The 20429-nt window shown below is 35.1% G+C and overlaps 2 protein-coding genes across 3 annotated transcripts in view; both read left to right on the top strand.

The window, feature by feature from the left end:
* tfpi2 (tissue factor pathway inhibitor 2) overlaps positions 1-3050 on the top strand; it is a 3359-nt gene extending 309 nt beyond the window's left edge. Inside the window, exons 2-5 of the mRNA XM_058378356.1 lie at positions 30-200; positions 876-1055; positions 1641-1814; positions 1932-3050. Of these exons, the coding sequence (XP_058234339.1) occupies positions 30-200; positions 876-1055; positions 1641-1814; positions 1932-1993 (587 nt within the window). The 3' untranslated portion in view covers positions 1994-3050. The remainder of the gene's footprint in view (positions 1-29; positions 201-875; positions 1056-1640; positions 1815-1931) is intronic.
* Positions 3051-9953: 6903 nt separating this feature from the next.
* Positions 9954-20429, top strand: part of calcr (calcitonin receptor) — a 55278-nt gene continuing 44802 nt past the window's right edge. Inside the window, exon 1 of one of the 2 annotated variants that reach the window (XM_058378133.1) lies at positions 9954-10365. The gene's annotated coding sequence lies outside the window, so the exon portion shown is untranslated. The remainder of the gene's footprint in view (positions 10366-20429) is intronic. The other variant, XM_058378134.1, reaches the window with a different exon arrangement.

Here is a 20429-nt window from a genome sequence, read left to right as displayed (position 1 = left end):
TTTAAAAGTTTTAATCTCGATCTTTGCAGATGTTTGCCTTCTCCAACTGGACGAAGGAACGTGTTTGGAGGACGTGCCCCGTTTCCACTACGATACACTCACTCAGAAGTGTACGCAGTTCAGCTACAGCGGCTGCGGGGGAAACGCCAACAACTTCAAGTCTTATGAAGCGTGCCATAAAACCTGCTACTCTATTCCGAGTATGTTAAGCCGAGCACTCACTTCAATGCTTTATCTTAGCTGACCTAAGCAGACCTTTTAATCTCCAAGTTCCTTTGTTTATTTGAACATTTTAGCTGCATGCAATTACATAGACTATACTGTAACTTTAAAAGTTGCCACATGTTTTAGTGCTAGAGTTTCCAGGTTAAAAATGTGCAAAAGAGGTGTAAAAAAAAACATAAAAAATCATTAGATTTGACATGGATCATTAGTTGGACATGGAAGTGGCTTAGAGGCAGCTGTAAAGGCAAACAGAAGGTATAGCTTATAGTTAGGGTGTGGTACTATCAAGGATATATATTTTATACATTGCCTAAGAAAGTCCACATGTCATACCTTTACTTAGCTTTTAGTGTAGTAGTCTTTAAGGTCCAATAACTGACCGTAAATTATGCGTAAAGGTTTTACATGCAAATTATAAATCGTTGATGGTCAAACTTCAGTGACAAGAAAAAGTAAGGTTTGTTGAAAAATGCTGTTTTTTTTAAAAGCTGTTTTTATCTTAACATGCACAAGTGTAAAACCCAACACACCGTAAATTTCAAGATTTCCAACTTTTCCCAAAATTCAAATTTTTTTGCACACGACTGTAATGTAACTGGATGATAGTACAGATATATGGAGTAATTGTTTTTATTTTCTTTCTGCTGCAGAAATTCCCCAAGCCTGTCGCCTTCCAAAGGAAGGGGGTCTATGCTTCGGCATTTCCAAGCGCTATTTTTTCAACATGACCACGATGCGTTGTGAAGAGTTCTCCTATGGAGGCTGCGGTGGAAACAATAACAACTTCCAAGATCGCACTTCATGCATGGAATACTGCAGGCCCTCAAAGTGTATGTACACGTTATATTAGAGTTTTTACTGTCTAACTAACATCCAATTAAGGCAAGACAGTCTCAATGGCTGGTGCAAACGGATCGTTTCTAATTGTTACCAGTAAGGCACTTGCTAAATTTGCATTCATTTGTTCTTCTTTACTTTAATTAGAGTTTGCAAGTGTGCTACAGAACATGGTGCAGGTTTAGCGGCTTTATTCATGGAGAAAATCACTAGGAGGGATACACTGGTTTATGATTTAAAGACATTTGATCAGTTTCATTGTAGAATTTCTCCATATTTCACTGGAGATCTGAGACTTAATAGCTGAACATTCAGTGGCAGAAAAAACAATTTGGTGGACAAAAAGCAGTACATGAACGTGCTATAAAGGGCGAGTATTGGTCATAAATCATGGCTTCTGCACAAATTAGGCCTGCCAAAAATCTAGAGGCTGTTAACCCAATTTATGTTTCATTTGAACAGACCAGAGTCTCATGCATTACAGCTTAGCCCACTATCCTGAAAACAATACTGATTAATATTAATTAAAGTATAATTGTTGCTGCAGGTTTTTTACTGTTGTTTTTATGATTTTGCAGCTGGCCCTGTGATTTGTCATGGTGGCTTGGACAAAGGAACAGGCAATGCCTCTTTCATAAGATACTTCTACAACTATACCACAAACACGTGTAATGAGTTTGAGTACACAGGAAGAGGAGGAAACAGCAACAATTTTCTCTCCATGAAAAGCTGCATGTCAGTTTGTGAAAAACGTAAGTGTGAAATTGTTTTGTACTCCATTTTAAGAAAGATGTTACTGATGAATTGACTGTGTGTGTATGAATTATTACAACATTAGTGAACTAAATATTTCACTTGGCTCTTTTCAGCAAAGCGATCACTGAGAACACGCGGGCAAGCTACAAGAATGTTTCGAAAAAGAATAGAATGAGTACCAGGCTTTGTTTCTCCAACTGGATGTGCTAGTGTATGCACACATGCTTAAACTTTTTATGCTCAGAATAATGTGAATCCATTGTACTACAAGTGATCTTTGTAATATTTGACTACAGTATGTAATTTTATATATGCAGATAACTCATACATACATGTTACATTTTATATATATATATATATAAGCAGGCCACTTTTGGGAATCAAATCATTATTTATATATCTATTATATTTATATATAATATAAATATATATTTATAATATATATAATATAAATATATATTATTTATATATACATATTTGTTTTGTTTAATATTTGAATCATTTTGTATTGTACATTTTTCAGTAGTCTTTCAGTTTCTCTGTCATAAGCCTGTGTGTGTATGTATGTATGATATATTTTTTTTTTACCAAAATCCCATAGAAGCAACATTTGTATACATTCCTGTTAAAGGTGAAATTGGCTTCCCTTGTTCCTTTTTATCTTCTAGTGAAATTTTAAGTCTGAAATTATATTCATTAGAAATTTATAATTTGCCATGTCCGCAGATGATGTAGCTAACTCTACTGTAGTAATAGTTTCAGTAACAATTAGTGATTAGAAGTAAGAATTAGAATTAGAATTTGATCTGGCTAACACAAGTGAGTGAAGATACACAAACAATAAAAGATATCACTTTGGATATATTAAATATAAACACTTTTGGAATGCCTCTCATCCAATCAAATTAGTGGTAACGACTTGCTATGTAATGTCTTGTAAGAATACCCATATAATCAAGAATGGGAAATACTTAATTGTACTTTGTAACTACAATTAAGTTTTATTTTGTGGTATTTATTCTGTACTTGAGGAGCATTAAAATTAAACACCAGTATTGACATTATTTAGAATCTCTAATTGTTTCAACCTTTATTAGTTTGTCAGTTACATTTTTTTTTTTACCTTTCAATACCTGAGTACATTAAAATGTAGAAATATTTTCTTTCACTTGACTTGACTGGAGTCTGTACTTTCACATGAGTCCTCAGTAAATTTCTCAGTACTTCTTCCATCTGTGATTTATTGCATTTTATTTATGTCCTTTCAGCACTGCATATGTTATTCATGTATCTTGCAACACTGGATTTAGGAGAAACGTTATTTCACATCACTGTGTACTGCACGCTGTATTTAGCTCTGATTACAATAAAGATTTCATTACTTGTTTCACATATACATAAGTGGGCATTCCCCATCTATTTTTAAATTGTAAACTTGACTTATTATGAAAGTTTTAATAATGGATTATTAAAAAGATAGGCTCTTCTAGTCTGGCACTTACTGTGTATGGTTTGCTGATTACATTGCTTCTACATTTACATTTAACAGTTGAACTTACAGTGATACAAAACATGTAGTAAATCTAGACAGATGCTAGTCTATGTGGTAATAAAAAGGCAAATTCGGATTGCCTGCGACAATTAGACAATTGCTAGCTGACCTGTAGTTATGAGTGATGTTTATTATCGAATGTAATGTAGCTAGTTACATATTAAACAGCATTAGGAAACAGGAAGTGGCTGACTTTGTAATTTATAGACTTAAACAGCTAATAGTGACTGAATTTCTAGCTGAGTGAACCTGATAGGTCTCAGGTTACATAATCCAGTTATCACATAGAAATGCTATTTCATTCTGCCTGTTTAGTTCACTGAGTCCAAATCGACTCTAGCTTGAATATGTAAAAGGAAAATAGACCTTGTCATAAATGGCCTTTGGAGACTATAAATGCTATTTAACATCATGTTGTTAGAGGAGTGCATGTAATGGACTGCAGTAAGCCATTAATCTTGTACTGGCTGCAGCTATATAAGTGTCTCTGTAGCACCTCCTGGTGTGCTTGTCTGTTTAGACCACAGGGCAGCTGAGATTAATGGAATAAATAAGTTTCGAATGACCAAAAGCAGTGTCATGTGTCAGGCAAAAACATTGTGCATTGGGGATTTAACCCCTTAAATCCAAGCTTATTATACTGCCAATTTTTAGAATTATTTGAATTTGCAGCGAAACCTATAGCAAATGTATGTGTGTGTGTGTGTGTGTATATATATCTATATCTATAACTATATATACATCTATATCTATATATATATGGTCCCTAAATCAATTGTGTGAGTTTAAGGGTTTGACAGAACAAAAACGGGACTGACTTTCACTGTAGGAGCCACTTTTTGCTCTCAGTTATTACCTTGAATTTTGGCTGGCCTAAACAGCCACAAGGTGGAGATCTGTGTTCATGCTTTGAGTCAAATTCCATCTAAAATATGTTAACAGTGCGGATAGAACATCATCTTTCCGAAAGACTCTTAGTGTGTTTTGATGATTTGGTGGAGTGCTCCAAGTCATCCTCAACAAAGCATTCATTGCATTACCTTTTTAAAAAGAAAACAGTAGACACAAAGAATGTGTGAATCAAAAATTCCAATGTAGATTTATTTTGAGCAAACCAGAGGTGATTCCTGAGAAAGCATAAGGAAGAAACCATGAGACAAACCAGACACAAAACGTAACACATCTTCTGGTTGACTTCAGATTGTGCAATTATAAATCATTCAAGTTGATTGAATTAATATCTTCTATTAGATATAATCAATATCATTTGAAGGTATCCAATCTCCTATCCAATCCCTAGAGGCATCTATTTCCAATCAATCAAAAGTTAATCAGAACTTTGAACAGCAGCACAAACTCTTCTATTGCATTCGAAACTCATTGTTTGTCCCTATTTGAAAATGAATGGGAGAATCATCATCATCCTGGATTAGAGCACTGCCATCTGGATAGAAAAGTTTCATTATCGGATAAAGCTGATCAGTCAGAAGAACATTCTATTGATTGGACCCTGAACTCAAAACGTTCTAGCAAATATAAATTCCACCTCAGCATAACAGAGATGTTTTGCTTTTCAAATTTGTCTTCTGTTTGTAGCTCCCACACAAAAAACTCATTACAATCCCTTATGTGATTATTTTAAAATTATGATTATTATTATTATTATTTCAGAACATCCATACACAGAATCAAACCAAGAAACATCTATCTGAAATCGTTTGCAGCATTCTTCAGTCTCCAAGAGGTTAATGGATTTATATTAAAAAGAGATTTGGCAGCTCTCGGATGGTTTGGCAGGTAAACACATTGGCACAATGTAATTTGCAGCAAAAATGCTGTTTTATATGTGGCTGCTGGTAGGTGGCAGTACACTTCCCCTGAGATATACGCACTGCTGACTGCATATTCCTGCCAATGACACTTTTGACTCGAGACATCAGAAAGGCAATGAGCGTCTAATAAATAATCAATACCCTATGAGTTTGTGCTGAATTTTTTCTGTGATCTGTGATGCACCTTATATGAGATGGAATTAGATGGATTTTTTTTTTTTTTTGAGTGTTTCCTGCTTCCAAGAGACGCTGGTTTGATTTCAGTCAAGTGAATCATTTTAAATCAACCGATTGGCTTCAGACTGAATGTCAAAACTGATGACTTTTTGCTAGAAGAAAGAAAGACGTATATAAAACATTTGAAACGGTATTTTGCCTTCTTAAAAACACAAGCCTAAGCAATTTTCTCCATATCCAACAGGTGATTAAGTCAGCGCAACAGCTCATTCACCATCATTACAATCCTGTTTCAACATCATTGCTTTTCCATTCACAATCACTGATTCTGTTGCCAGCAGAAAAACAATTTTATAAATGGAAGTGGACCAGATACCCATGGCTTGTCTCTACCTTGTTCTGAGGCTCAAGGATTGAATGAGGCATTGTGCCACATCAAAACCTACATATATTTAGATGTTAGGGAAATGAAGATGGACTGTGTTAGACATTATTGCTTCTATTATCTTAATATGTGATAAATGGATGCTGAGATTTGAAATTAAGTACACAAGTGACTTCATGTGAATATGTGATCATATGTGAAAAACCTAAACCTTAGGCCATACATGGGAAAAATAAATGAATCATGTAAATCATAGAAAACAAAAATCACAAACACATACAGATTAAATGTCCATGCATAAGTGTGCAAAGCATAACACGAGACAACACAACACAACAAAACACGACATGACATAAAACCACATGTGTAGATTATTTTCATAGAAAATTCACGGGTCTTTTGACTTAGCCTGATTGATTTGAGCTACAAACTAGGATAGAGTACTTTGGTTAGAAGACATAAGAGTGGAAACATTGGAGAGAAAAAGAATTATATTCAATCACCGGTAGTGTATTTACCTTCAAATGTTCAATTAAATTCACAGGATTACTTTTTAAGGAAACATCCAGACAGTGTAGTAGAAACATAACACAATCACTACTTTTCAGTTTATATTTATGAGATCCACACATCCTATTTTTGTCATATATTAGCACAAGCCAGTGATTACCTCCCGCAGGGTCACCGAGAGTTTGTCAGACAAATTTGTAATGGAGGGAGACACTCAATACTAATGGCATTATCATCATTCAATAGAGGTCTATGTTTGCTTACGAAACAGGTAGGATGTGACCTCTTTTCCTCCGCACTCTGGATAACATGCTGGCTATGTAAAAAAGCCTGATGTGCTCTCTTTGGAGGGAGGATGTATTAACCTAACAGTGTTCAGTCACTCGGTTTGACACTAGGTGATTTTATGAGATGTGGTAAGGGCAGTCTGCCTTTGTGTTGCCTGCTGCGGCTAACCTTTAGCTCAGGTGTGTGTGCCCTTTGAAAAACATCACGTTAAGGATGTGTGACAGATTAGCACATCCAATTATTCTGCTTATAGGATTTATCAGATGCACACAAACCATGACACATTAGTTCAAATGAGAAAATTTCAAAGATACTATAAAGGTATAGAACGCCACCCATATCAAGTGTGGAGTTATTTTTGAAGAAATAAAGAAAGATAATATATGTGCATTCTGTTTAAATCATTGCTACCATGCTGCAGTTCACCCTCAAACAGATGGTGCGAGTGTACTGAAACCAGGTCATTTTAATGGGCCATAAATATGCATTTGGGGACCTATCACCTACCGGCAAATCTGTGTGCATACGTGGATGCACATGCATGACGGGTGGATGAAAGTTTCTTTTGGTGTTGGTTTGTTTTTTCTGTATGTCACTTTTACTTAAAATTTGTAATTTGCTGTGAGAACAGTGAAGTAACCTGATTCTCATAGACACAACTAAATATTTGTCCTCTCACTAAAACCTTGTGATATATGTAACATATTTCCTATTGATATTTTTCAGAAAGATATCTTATGTTTCTTAAGCTTACAGTTCAAAAGAGCTTCAAATCTATCTTAGTGGTTAGAAATTCCTGATGACTTTTCTATATTAAAATCCAAATTCATGTCTCTGCTTATAGTAATATGTACAAAATAACATCTTATAATACATAACACAGTATTAATTTAGTTCCTGTTTTTTTTTAAATGAATTAACTATAGTTAAAAACGACAAATGATGCAGCAATTCACTTCTTCATTCACACTTCGCAAGTCCCAAACACATGTAATATACTTAATATGTGTTTAAATGACAAGAAAACCTTTTTGTCTCACAAAACGTTGATATAATTCATCTAATATGTATGCAAAACCCTCGACCCCAATCACACAGACAAACCTATGCACCTGGCAACACTGCTGTTGGCTTCCTAAATGGTGAAGCATAATCATAATAACATTTCCAGATATCTCCTTGGATACATTTTTTTGGCAACTACTCTGGTAAACATAATTAACATTCACTAATACAGAGAGGCAAATGTGGGGCAGAGTGGTCTTTATCTGTCACATCAGGGAGCTCCAATAACTGGATTCTACCTTTCCTGGTTAAGAATCATGACGGATCAAAGAATAGTTTCACCAAATCTATCTAACCTCCTAACAAACTACTTATATACTACCTACCCACTCAACTACTAATTAACTAACTAACTGAAAATATAAATTGCCACAGTAGCTAAAGAGGAGGAAACCCATGATATCCATGACCATTTTATATTTCTATTATCTTCTGTTATCTCGCTCAACCTTATTAATTTGTGCCATGTTTTTTTTTTCAGTATGATTGTGGGATTTTAAACAGAAAAGCTTTTCATGTGACTTTCCCAAGCCCATGAATGCCACAGATAGATTCCCTTAGCAGACTAATATGACGTTTCTTTTTCATAATCTTTGTGAGGCTCCATTCAGATGCTGGCATTCATTTCCTTCCATCATGCTCAGTGTAATGAAAACTCAAAATTAAGTATTTGAAATACAGGGATTTCCTGCTAATGGTACATTTTTATATTATAGTCATATATTTATTTTAAACCCAGCAGAGATACGGATGGAAATGCAGATAAAACTAGTAATAAATGTAGTAATCAGCATGTTAGGCGTTATAATGCAATGCTATGTTTTAAGGTCTATTATCACTAGATGCTGTATTCCAGGTTACAAATGAAACCATGGAAGGACACATCAGAAAGTCTGTGACATTTAATCATGTTTCTGGTGAACTATGAAAGGGCATAAGCGTTCAGCTTTGTAATTATGGGACTGAATTTGTTTAAAAAAAATCCAATGCAGTCTTGAAAATTCTCGAAAGCTATCAGAATGGTGTTTCCCATTGAACTGATTACACACAAGGACCCTTTAGGATTTTTGGGACATTTTGCTCTATTTCAGGGAAAATATATGTATAACCCAAGGAACAATAGTTATTTGTATACATCTAGTAGATTTTGTCACAGATTTTTCTTCTTCATCATCACAAGAAAACATGTATGTTAAAATTTCCATAAAGAGAGGAAATGCAAAATGTAAATTTACAAAACATCATATACATGATTGCTATATCTTTGACAGAGTTTGTTATAACTTTGACTCCAGTTGAGCAACAGTGTGTCTTGTTTCCTGTTAAAATCCATCTCAACCTTGTTGACAGCTTCCTGATGCAGCCATGAGCCATGAAACTTTTGGACACTCTGCATTAATGGTCAAAAGCCAAATGCCAGTTCAGTATCATTTCTGTCAGTCCAGAAAAACTAGTAATCTCATTCTTTGTGAGATGTCAAGAAGAACCTTTGCTAGTTTTTTTTCTGTTTTACTCTCTCTCTGTCATGCTCTGTCTTCATATCTGGCATTGAGAACATTGTTGCTTCACAGCTCCAGAGTCCCTGCTTCCATTCTGAGCTTGGCTTACTGTCTGCATGGAGTTTCTGTGCATGTTCTCCAGTGTCACATGGGTTTCCTCCATGCCTGCAGGTGGTATTAATGTGGGTATGCAGGGTGGACTGCCATTCTCTCCATAGGTTTTCCCAATGTTCCTAGTACAGCATTGGTTCTGGGTCTGACCAGGACGATGATGAATGGACTGAGTAGAATTTAGTTTAGTAGATAAATTGCACTCAAATGTAGTTGTATATTGTCTTTTAAATTTGTCTTCTGCAATCTTGGTTGCTATTCTTACTGCAAATGCGACTTTTAGTCCTTTTGTGTTATTCTCACTTGTGATGGGTTATTGTTTCTCGCTCAGGCGTTTTAATTACCTCGATTGTTTGTTTTTTTTATACCTCTATTTGCTCGTTTTTCCTTTTTTCCCCCTCCATAAATGTTTGGACCCCTGACAGGTTAATGCGCCAGACCCACCGCCCCCTGACACTTATCATGGCTCACGGCGGCTCTGCGCTTTTTGCGCGTTTTCTTAAAGTGACAAGGAAGCTGTCTTGGGATCACCTGCGTTGCCAGATTGTTCAGTATGCGTCTTCTGTATGATTTTTTTTTTCAATCCAGCGTCCATTGACTTACTATATAATTTGGATCGGTTTGGATATTATTTATGATTTGTGACTTTCGGATAGCTAGCACTATTGCGTAATTCTTAAGATCAGAAGGGTGAACCAGGCTTTTTATAAACCGTGATTGGGAGGAGGCACTCACGTCATCATGGCAACCCGGGTAGATCAGCTGTGAGTCCGGGAGAAACGAGTAGCGCTCGTGGAAACGGCTGGCAGTTAGACGCGCTTGGACCACCGACAACTCAGCTGAAACGACGGTACCCACCTTTAAATCTTCATCATAAAGCTCATAAAAAGTACTCATCCATCACTGAAACACAGCCTCTTTTTTTTACACCCGTGCATTAATTGTTTGCAAATGAAGTGGATATGATTTTTAAAAGAAATAAATACAAGAGATAAATAAGGTAAGAGAGTGGAGCATCACCGTGCGTCCTCGACAACTTCTCTGCACGCATTAGGATGGAATTCACTGGTTTACTGTCAGGACATCACAACTGAACACAACGAGGACTTCACGTTTTCTCCTGCAACGGTAAGACTTCATATCACCCGGTCACATTATAACCTAATGGTTTTCTCATGATAGCTGCTGGATATTCAGTTATGCTTTAATATCATATTGCATTTGTGGGTTGATCTTTGGGTTGAGCTTCAATAGTTGCTGAGTGTAGGCTACAAAAATCAGCAACTACATACAATTTTACCCCCAGGATTAAGTCCAAACCCGTGCATTAAGTAGCATATTCAAATATTACCCACCTGACATACATATTGTTGGTTTTAATCCAATAGAAATCTATCAAGACACACTTATGACTGATTAAATGTATGAATTTGTGATCATTAAAAAAGGTCTTATTTGTTGTATGCACCTATTCAGTAGCTATATAAAGGAATCATCCAGTTTTATCACATAAAGCAAATGACCTCCAGGTTTTTATTTATTTATTTATTTATTTATTTATTTTTTAATTTTTTTAAAAATCAACATTATAACTCATCCATAAAAGCGCTTCAGTAAGGTATTTCTATATCCTGCATTCCAATGTAGTGCAAAGAAGCAGCCACTTATACATTCCTTATAGACTAGCGCTCTGCCATCTCTACCTTAATGCTGGAAGATTCAAGTGCAAGTACTGCAGGCTAGATCAGGCTGAATCAAAGATTCAGACAGAAATTGTGTCAGCACTAAGGAACAAAAAATTAACCATTACAAAACTAGATACTATGGACTATGCCTTCAAGGCTGACCAAAACACAAAGGCAAATTTTGAAATGTGTTTTCTCTAGTTAAAACATTGTGTTTACATATATTTTTTTTCTCCAAATATTGAATTCCAAGGATTAAACGCATAATAGTACATTAATGGTACACTGTGATCCCATTCTTTAGTTTAGGGAGATATTTCAGAGGTATTTTCTGAATAATCTACATGGAAATGTATTTAAACTTGGGCTGAGAGAAAGGGAGATGCACAGAAAGAAAGATAAGGAGTCTTTCCCCCAGGGCAGATGCTTGTCATACTCTTAAAACATTTTTACAATACGGTTTAGACACATTAATCACCGGTTTGTCTTTTTCCAAAGCCTCCTGCTGCACCATTGTAAAGATAAGATAGAGAGCATACCAAACACAAGTACCCATCCAGCTCTGTCACAAGCCTTAAAAAATATTCAGGGCACTAGAGTAAAAAAAAGACAAAAAAATATACTGTAAAAACAATACGCAGTGATATTCCTCAGTCTGCTTGGGTAACAGTTATTCACTTGCTGTGCTTCAGTCCTAATCGAGATAATGACCCATGTTTTATTCATCGGTGTGTGTACAGTTTGCTCCTGTGTCTTACCTAATTTCACCAAGTCAGGAGAACTTCATTCTTTTTGTCGAGGTGATTTACCAGGAATGATACTTGCACAAGACCTAAGTGGCTTTTTTGTAAATGATCAGCCAGACTGCTGCAGAATCACATTCCTCATTCTCTTAACTACATATCCTTCCTATTAGTTTCACTGTAGTTACTGAATAATTCATACAGTTACTGAGTAATATGCCGTAGGATGAATTACTGAACAATAAGCTGGGACTTGCAGGGGTTGAAGTTTACATTATGAGCTTTACTAAACACCAAGACAATAGAATTATCTTTGTTTGATTAAAAATATGAGGCATGCTTATTTGATGTACAGCCAACGACATGATAATTAAATTCAACAAATTGTACTCCTAAAGTTTCCTTAAATGATTTAATATGGATGCTCTAAATATTGAAACTATGTATATTGGAGGTCAGAATGTAAATGTGATGTAATGCAATGAATTTCTTTGTGAAATTGTAAAATGAGCTGGATGTGTGTGGCATCAATACCAAACATGTGGTATCAATAGGTGGAGCTACGGTACAGTCGTATGCTGTGAGGTGCCCTGTGCTGTTGGTAGTTCTTCATGCTTTGAATAGCCTTCTGTGAAGTGTGACAAGCATTTCAGGTTAGATGAAGCAGCAGTTTAGCATTTCATACTTTCTAACTTCACTGCTCTTGCTTTTCAAGTGCATATACATATATACATACATGTGTGTGTGTAACATTTCCAGTTACAGGATTGATTTAAATAAAGTATAAAAACGCAGTTGACCTTTGCTAGATAATGTGATGTGAAGGTTATTTTTTCATTCTTCTCCTCATTTATGTAACCTCATTTAGTTTTTCAAATGACGCACTTGCACAATTCTGATAAAAGCACTCGTCTCCATTAGCACTTAGATCTGAGTGCATGATTTTTCTGTTTTGTTTTTTCTGTTTTTATTTTTTAATCAGGAGTTAATTTGTTGCTCCAGCAAAGACTGAGTCTGAATGAGATCCCTTATCTATGATAAGTACTGTAATGCAAAAAGGGTGTTTTGTTATGTTTCGGTGTGCATGCGCAATTACATCCTTGAATCATTTTTTTTTTTACTGTAGCTTGCTTTTTATAACTTGCCTGTTTACTTTAGCACTTACTCGTGTCCAGTACCTGCTCTTGGTGTGCATTTGATGTAAGGATGTTTTTCCTAACAGTGCAGCGTTGAATCATCTCTAAAAGTGTGATTTTTAATGGACTCATGACTTTCTCATAGTCTTGTTTGTCCATTTATTTCCTATAATGTAATGTCAGTTGATAGGCGTTCAATTTAACACTTTTTATAGAATTGATGTTCCATTTATGATCTTCTAATATACAGACTTCACATGCTTGCACAAAAAAGTGTGATTTCTGAGCTAGTCTTAGATAAGTCTCTGTCTTCTGTCATGACACGGGCTTGTGTATTCAAGTTAGCACTGCATGTGTCGTTGTCACTAAAAGATTGCTTTTCATCTTTATAATAAGAATGAAGTGATGAAGTGCTGTTGATTTTTAAAGTATTTTGTTTAACAAATAATTCTCTATACTAGGAAGTATAAGTCAGAAGTCAATTTGATGGAGAGATGGGAAGAAATAAAATGTGGGTGCGATTCAGTGTAATATCTCTGACAGACACTTTGGTGATATTCTCTTTTCATAGTGATTTTTTTTCTAATGTTTCCTTTTCTCTACACATTTATTCATCATACCAACCGTTTGCGCCTATTGACTTTCAAAATAGCAGCTGCCTTTGTACCTTCCCGGTCAGCTTTCTGTGCATTGTGTAATAGCCTCTATTAAATGTCCATGATGGATTGAAGTGATTTGCATTGCATGATGGATGTCTGAAACCTTTGACTGGCAGAAGGAGTTCAGATGATACAGTCTTTTAAATAGCAAGCGCCACAGTATATGAGCGATTTAACAGTATTTGACACATTTAAATAGACTGCTATAATTCTTTTGTAAATTTGTAAGGTTGCTTATATTGATAATATAAAAAAATCTCTCTTTTATTTTCCTTAAAATGTAAAAAAATTATGTTAAGATTAAATAAGTATATTTTTCCTATTTTCCGCCCCAGTATTTAAAACATAAGATTTACTTATATAATTTCCACTGAATATATTAATATCTTTAATCTGGATATCAACCAGTTACCAGTTATTTTGGCTGAAGACATCACTTCAAGGGAAGAATAAAGCATGACTGAAAATGTTATTAGAAATTAATCTATGATGGGAATGTGATTCCTTTACCACACAGAATGTGGGTGGTATTTCCCAATGATAAGAATGTCTGAAAATTATGAATTCCTCTCATACGTTCAACATAAAATAAGTTTATGTTATCAAATACACTGTTGCAGGTAAACTACAAGATATTTCAAGATGGTTAAACTCAGCTACTGCCTTAAAAATGTGAGTAAATTTAACTTGAAGATAAACTTCAGGTAGTCCAGACTTTGGATTACTGTAAATGTAATTTCTGAAAACTTTCTGAAAGTTCAATATCCAAATCTGGTCATGACAGTTGGAGTGAAAGAGAAAAACACAAGTTCAGATAACATAATGGGGGCATGTTGTACAGTGTACAAATAGTTGCTCCCACACAAGACTCTGCTTTTCTCTTTATTTAAGTTAATAAGACAAAAATAAGAAGCCTTCTGACTTGAAGACTTTCCTAAGGCGGAAAAACAAATATCAAGACTTTTATGGACAAAGTTAATTAAATATATTCACAGTTCAGTAATAGAAGATGAATAAAAGAATACATTAATTATATTTAAAAACAATTCCATGTACCACACCACACCTTTTTGTATTTGCACCTGATTGTATAAGAAAATTAATTTAATCTTTACATTTTATTTAGGTTCATATTTAACTTAGTCCCATTTTAGTTTTATTCACAATTCAGTTTCATAAAACAGTAACATACAAAGCCATCTGGACTCCAGACACATGTTTTTTGAAATGAAATCAAATTAAAATGTCATAATATTTATCACAAATCTCTCAAAAACACTCTTTTCCAATGATGTCACCTCCTTAACATTCATCAGTAATATGCACATGACCGGCTTATTTCTGAATATCGATCTGCATTTTGCCTGAAATGTCACATGACAACATATGCACGCTATCTCACTGATGCTGAGAAGTCAATATACGCTCAAATGTCTCATCCATAATGCTGGAATTGGCCTTCATTACAGAGGGGAAATCAGTAACATGATGATGTAGGTGTCCTTTTGAGAGTCATGCTTAACATCAACCTTTTAAAAATATTTGCTATGCTACAATACAGTAAACTGTATTGCAGTACATATTTTTTTGCCTAAATCTAAATCAGTCCACAGATTTTTACTTCTAGTCCTGGCAGCCTGTTGCCCTACATTAGTTCCATGTGTTTCCTTCTCTAATGCACCTCATTCATCTCATCAATTCCCAAGTACTGAAGAGTTGATTTAAAACCACAGACCTAAATGTGTCATAAAAAACAGCCAAACAAAATGATGAAAAAATGTTTTCATGCACTGCTGTGAAACTGCCTTCAGTCTTTTATGCTTAGTGTAATATCTTTTTTCACTTGAGATATAAACTCATGTTAGTTTATTCCCTTCCTCCCCCCACACATTTCTTCGTTTCTGCTCTGTACATTCCTCATGTTAAAATGGAAGGCTTTTTAAACTTGTGTGGAGAGCCACTAAAAATAATTACAGCGTCCTTATTTTTAATAACAAATGTCCAGAGGTTCACTTGGTAATTATTATGTGGCCTTTATTAGCCACTATAAAAATGAAGGATCTCTCTCCCTCTCTCTCTCTCTCTCTCTCTCTCTCTCAGTCCATGTCTTTTTATCCACATTTTAATAATCTTCCCATGTAATAAAAATCGAAATGCACACATGGACCTTTGATGAGAAATTTATTTTAAATGGTGAAGTCATCATTACAGACAGCTGTGAAACTGGTAAAGGGTTACAGATCCATGCTTTGTTAAGAATATTATGATTATTTTCTGGGTTTGTGTTATGAGGCATACCATCATCTTGATATGCTGTGAATTGGGCATCTGTGGAACTTGAGGATTGCTTTGTGTATAGTTTTTTTTGGGGGTCTCTGTGGATTTAGATGCACATTATGTGTAAGATTTATTACCATCTGTGCCTGCATTCTGGCCAAGAACTGAAGTGATTAGTATTGGAAAAAGGTGCACAATGTGGATTAAAATGTGTTGTTTTCACTTGTGCGTTGTTTTCTCTTCAGACATTCAGAATATTATTTCAAAATTAGAAAATGGAAGATCAACTTTACGGTGTACTTAATATAAAGCCCATACTGAGGAGAGCATCTTTTATTCATTTTAAATGAAATTCAATCAAAGTGGAACAATGTGATGTTGATGAAAAGAGAGAGAGAGGAAGTAAGAGTTAGACAGAGACAGATAGAAGCTGCCTCTCAGTGCCTGCTGTAATTGAAAGCACACTTAAAAAGAATGTGTGTGTGTGTGTGTGTTTTCTGGACTTTAAAAGCAGCTTTTCAAAGGGGTTGAATTATATGCCACTGCAGGATTAGCATAGTATGGAGATGCTTTCACCGACATATATATGTCAGCTCCAGATCTGCCCTTTTACCTGCTGCCTTTCTAGTCAGCTTTCTCGAAGTACAATGTGCATACTTTTACTGCGATCTGTGCTTCTCTGAAACATCACACATACCTGAAATTGAGCTACAAAAGTATTTCTGTATTCCAAACGTATGTATACCTGTATCTAACCCAAGAAAAATTACGCTTGGACAACATGCTCAAATGTTTAACTGGTTCACACATGTTCTCAGGGTAAAAATCTAAGGCTACCATTTTTAATTTAGTGCCAAGTGTAACTTTCACATGCCAAAGCACTGACACGTCTTTGGGAAGTTGCTGTCTTTTATGTAGCCAGCACAACTTTTCCTGGCTTCTGATGTAAGTGTGGAAAAAGAGGCTTTTTTTATTCATGAATAATAATGTTACTGCCCATAGGTTACAAAATGATTAATTACCCAAATATAAAATGAATTATACAATCAAAAGAGGAAAATATGAATATTCGTTGAGTAGTATGAGAAGGAGATTTCTTCCAACAAAAATGTCTTCAGTCAATTTAACCCCTTTCAGTTTCCAGATGCTGTCCAGACGTTCTCACTCTCATAGCATTCCTCATTCTTGTAACTACATAGGTTTTCTCTTACTTGAGCTGAAAAAAGCAAAGCTGTCACTGAATATTAGTCTGGATTTTAATTGTTTTATTATATTTAGTTTTACAGTAATGATGTATTGAAATAAAATACTTGGCTACAGAACTGAAACTGAAATATACAAAAACCTAAATTTAAAAATTTATACTATTACATTTACAGCTTCTGGCAGACTCCATTATCCAGAGCGACTTACATTTTATCTCATTTTGTACAACTGAGCAATTGGATTAAGGGCCTTGCTCAGGGCCCAGCAAAGTCAAAGAAGAATGCATGGTGGCCTCAAACTCACAACCTTCCAATCAGCAGCCCAACACCTTAACCATTAAGCTACCACATCTCCTACTGTGACTTCTACTACTACTACTAATGATAATAATAAATTAATTAAGTCACTTCAGTGAAACTAGACAGATGTAAGTTGGAAAAACATCTGTACTACTTCTACTACTACTACTACTAATAATAATAACAATAATAATAATAATAATAATTTCAATTCAGTGAAACTACACAGTTGTTAGTTGGAAATACATCTCCTGTATGTTATAATGTGAGCTCAGCATGTTCCTCCTAAAAGCTATTCACCTTGTTTGCTCACTAATAAGTTAATAGTAGTCCACATACCAGCCCAGGCCATTCTAGCACTCTAATGGCTCTTGTGCTTCTTTTATATTAATACAGATACTAATTCTCCTGCTGAGCTGAGGCACATATCTGTGAGCAGTAAATTCTGATTGTCAGCTACTGAAATATAAATGATAAATCTACTTTGTGTGTCGTCATTCAGCTCTATACCGCAATAACTTATAATAATACATTTTAATAAACCCTAGAAATTCTCAATTCTGACTGGTTTAGAATGTGATAAACCAATCAATCCCATCCGTATGCTCTGTGTAAAACCTTGTGCTGACCTTTTGGCCCAGAGTTAATAAAACATAGAGATAAAAGTAAATTAGATAATGGATGTTATGTGACTAGTTTGGCCTGTTATGTTGTGAGAGTTATCCAAGTTGTAATGAAGGGAATACTCCAATCTCACGGCTGCTTAATCAATATTTCATACGCGTCACGACTCCAGGACTCTGGCTTCCCTCCAAAGAGAAGCTGTTGGAAGAGTGAACTGGAAACTTTTCGTTGGCCTAAGATTAAACCCAGTTTATTTACCTTTAATGACACATTCTTTAGCCGTTCTGCAGCTCTACTGGAGCACTTAGTATGTTTTGCTCCTCATCATAGTGATCATAGGATCTGTGATGTTGTCTTGATGATTTTTTGGCTTGCTGATCTGTTGGATGTGAGTTTCTGATGGAGGTTTGACTGGTTTGGTGATGGCAGCTTGTAAATGAGACCAAGCATGAAAGTGATTAAAGACTGTAGAAATGAGCAGTGTGTGTGTGAACACTGAGAGAAGAGCAAAAATGTATTCTTTTATTAGTGTAATTAATGAGGAGGGCTGTTTGGTTTATGAGAGCCCTTAGAGTGTTGCGTGACTCTCTCTTGTGCCAATGCAGCTGGACTCTCGATCCTAGAACATTGGAACTGGATACACAAGACTTTTATAGTCTTAAACAGAAAACCATTTTGGACAGTTTTCCTGTTTGTATTTGTTTTTCTCTGTGTGTTATCTTATAAACAAATCTGTTCAGCATTCATTTGATTGTCATTTACTTCACTGAGATATAACACAAATATGCTGATTTACAGATGAGCATGTTGGTTTATGTAGAGTTTTCTTCCCTGTAAAGTGAAGGCACATAAACTTAAGGTGGTTTTATTATATAACACGTTACATGACAGGTTTTTCAGACAGAAAGATTTCCCATGACAGCACATAATAAACTATTATATGTGTAAGCTTTAACGTTAGGCTTAAAATATATCACAAAAAGATGCTGAATTCGTTTTTGTGGCTCACAGTGCATTGTTTTTTATAATTTTATATCATATTTAGGGATCCTCTGTCTGACCTAAATACTTTTAAAATACTTTATGCACTTTTTTTTTTTACACATTGATGGACTGGAACCGGATCTGTTAAAGATATCCTCTGTATGCCTTCTGGGCTTTCAGTTATTTTTAGCTGGATTATTTTCAGAGCAGATAAGACATCAGCATTTTGGTTCAGTATTAAAGTTAGTTTTTAAATAGATTTCGAGTCAGTGTCATGTGGATGGCGGTAATGATAGTTAGCTAATTACTACTAAAGTAAGATGTAAGGTTTTGTTTATACTGGTGTCTTAAGATGACAGCTGCAGTTTCATACAGGTATTTTTTTTTGTGGCCGCTATTAGCCTTGTTGAATTAACCTACTTAATTTGCTACGCTAGCCATAGCTGTCTTTGCTGATAATGCAGCTAGGTACACAGCTAGCTCTCTAGCTTTGTTGCTAGCTTGCTTACTGTCATACATCAACGCTCCTGCTAATTAGCTTGTCAGAAAGTTGAAACTTGATTCAAGTACAACTTATTTTCACTTAATTTGCATTTATTTAGTGTCATACATATTTGCAGTGAGACAATGTAAATTGTTCAGTGGAACAGAAATGATAATAAACTAAGACCTGACTGCTTTTTTTTAAAAATCTATTAACATTTATAATAACAATATATTACAGAATAGAGCTTCCCTGAGCTTATAAAATGCATAAACTATAAAAAAAACTATAAAAACAATAAAAACTGTATAAGCTTCATTTGAAAATACCTTTACATAAGACATTCATTTGATGTATCCAGTAACATATTATCTAAATCTAACGAGGCAAATACCAGAGGCTTAGTTTGCTAGGTTGAAATATAGACTACCAGTCAGAGTAAGTTAATGGAAATGAGGTGCAAATCCAACTAAAAATTCCAATCTCACACGACCTACCAAATATTAACATTATTAGCCAAGAATTTAAGAAGGTGTTAAATAAAACGTAAACTCACCTTACCTAAGTGCCTTAACTCCTAATTCCTTAAACCGTACATCCAGATGCCACACAGCGTGCCTGAATAATTGCCTTATAATAATGCCTCATAATTTGAATATCTGTGGGCTCAATGAGAGAAACATTTGGAATATAAGATGGCAGTGTGAAGCTTAGCTGAAGGTGGCAGATATCATGTGTCTCTTATAACAATGATCATTATGAAAGATCCTATGGAGTGCAGTAGAATCTTAGTTTGCGAACACTTTTACGATCTAGGTTTGCTATTTAATTATGCCCGAATGCTTGATTCTCATTGCTCTGGTGTTGATGAGTTTTCTATAAGCATGGATCTGGTATTAGTTCTATCTGTACAGTTTATATTAATAAACTCGTTCTAATGCATCATTGTGACTATGTACACAGGGGTTTGTATGGTGGATACATGTAGTTATTTATATGGTGTTGGGTTGAATTGTTACTAAATCAGAATTATTTTGGAAACAGTCTCCAGTATCAGTTCTAACTTTGTTTCCTGTCATGGGACAGTTTTCAGAA

The sequence above is a fragment of the Hemibagrus wyckioides genome, linkage group LG24, assembly GCF_019097595.1.
Source record: "Hemibagrus wyckioides isolate EC202008001 linkage group LG24, SWU_Hwy_1.0, whole genome shotgun sequence".
Taxonomy (NCBI): domain Eukaryota; kingdom Metazoa; phylum Chordata; class Actinopteri; order Siluriformes; family Bagridae; genus Hemibagrus; species Hemibagrus wyckioides.
Note: the sequence above shows the minus strand (reverse complement) of the source record. Positions and strands in the feature narration are given on the sequence as shown.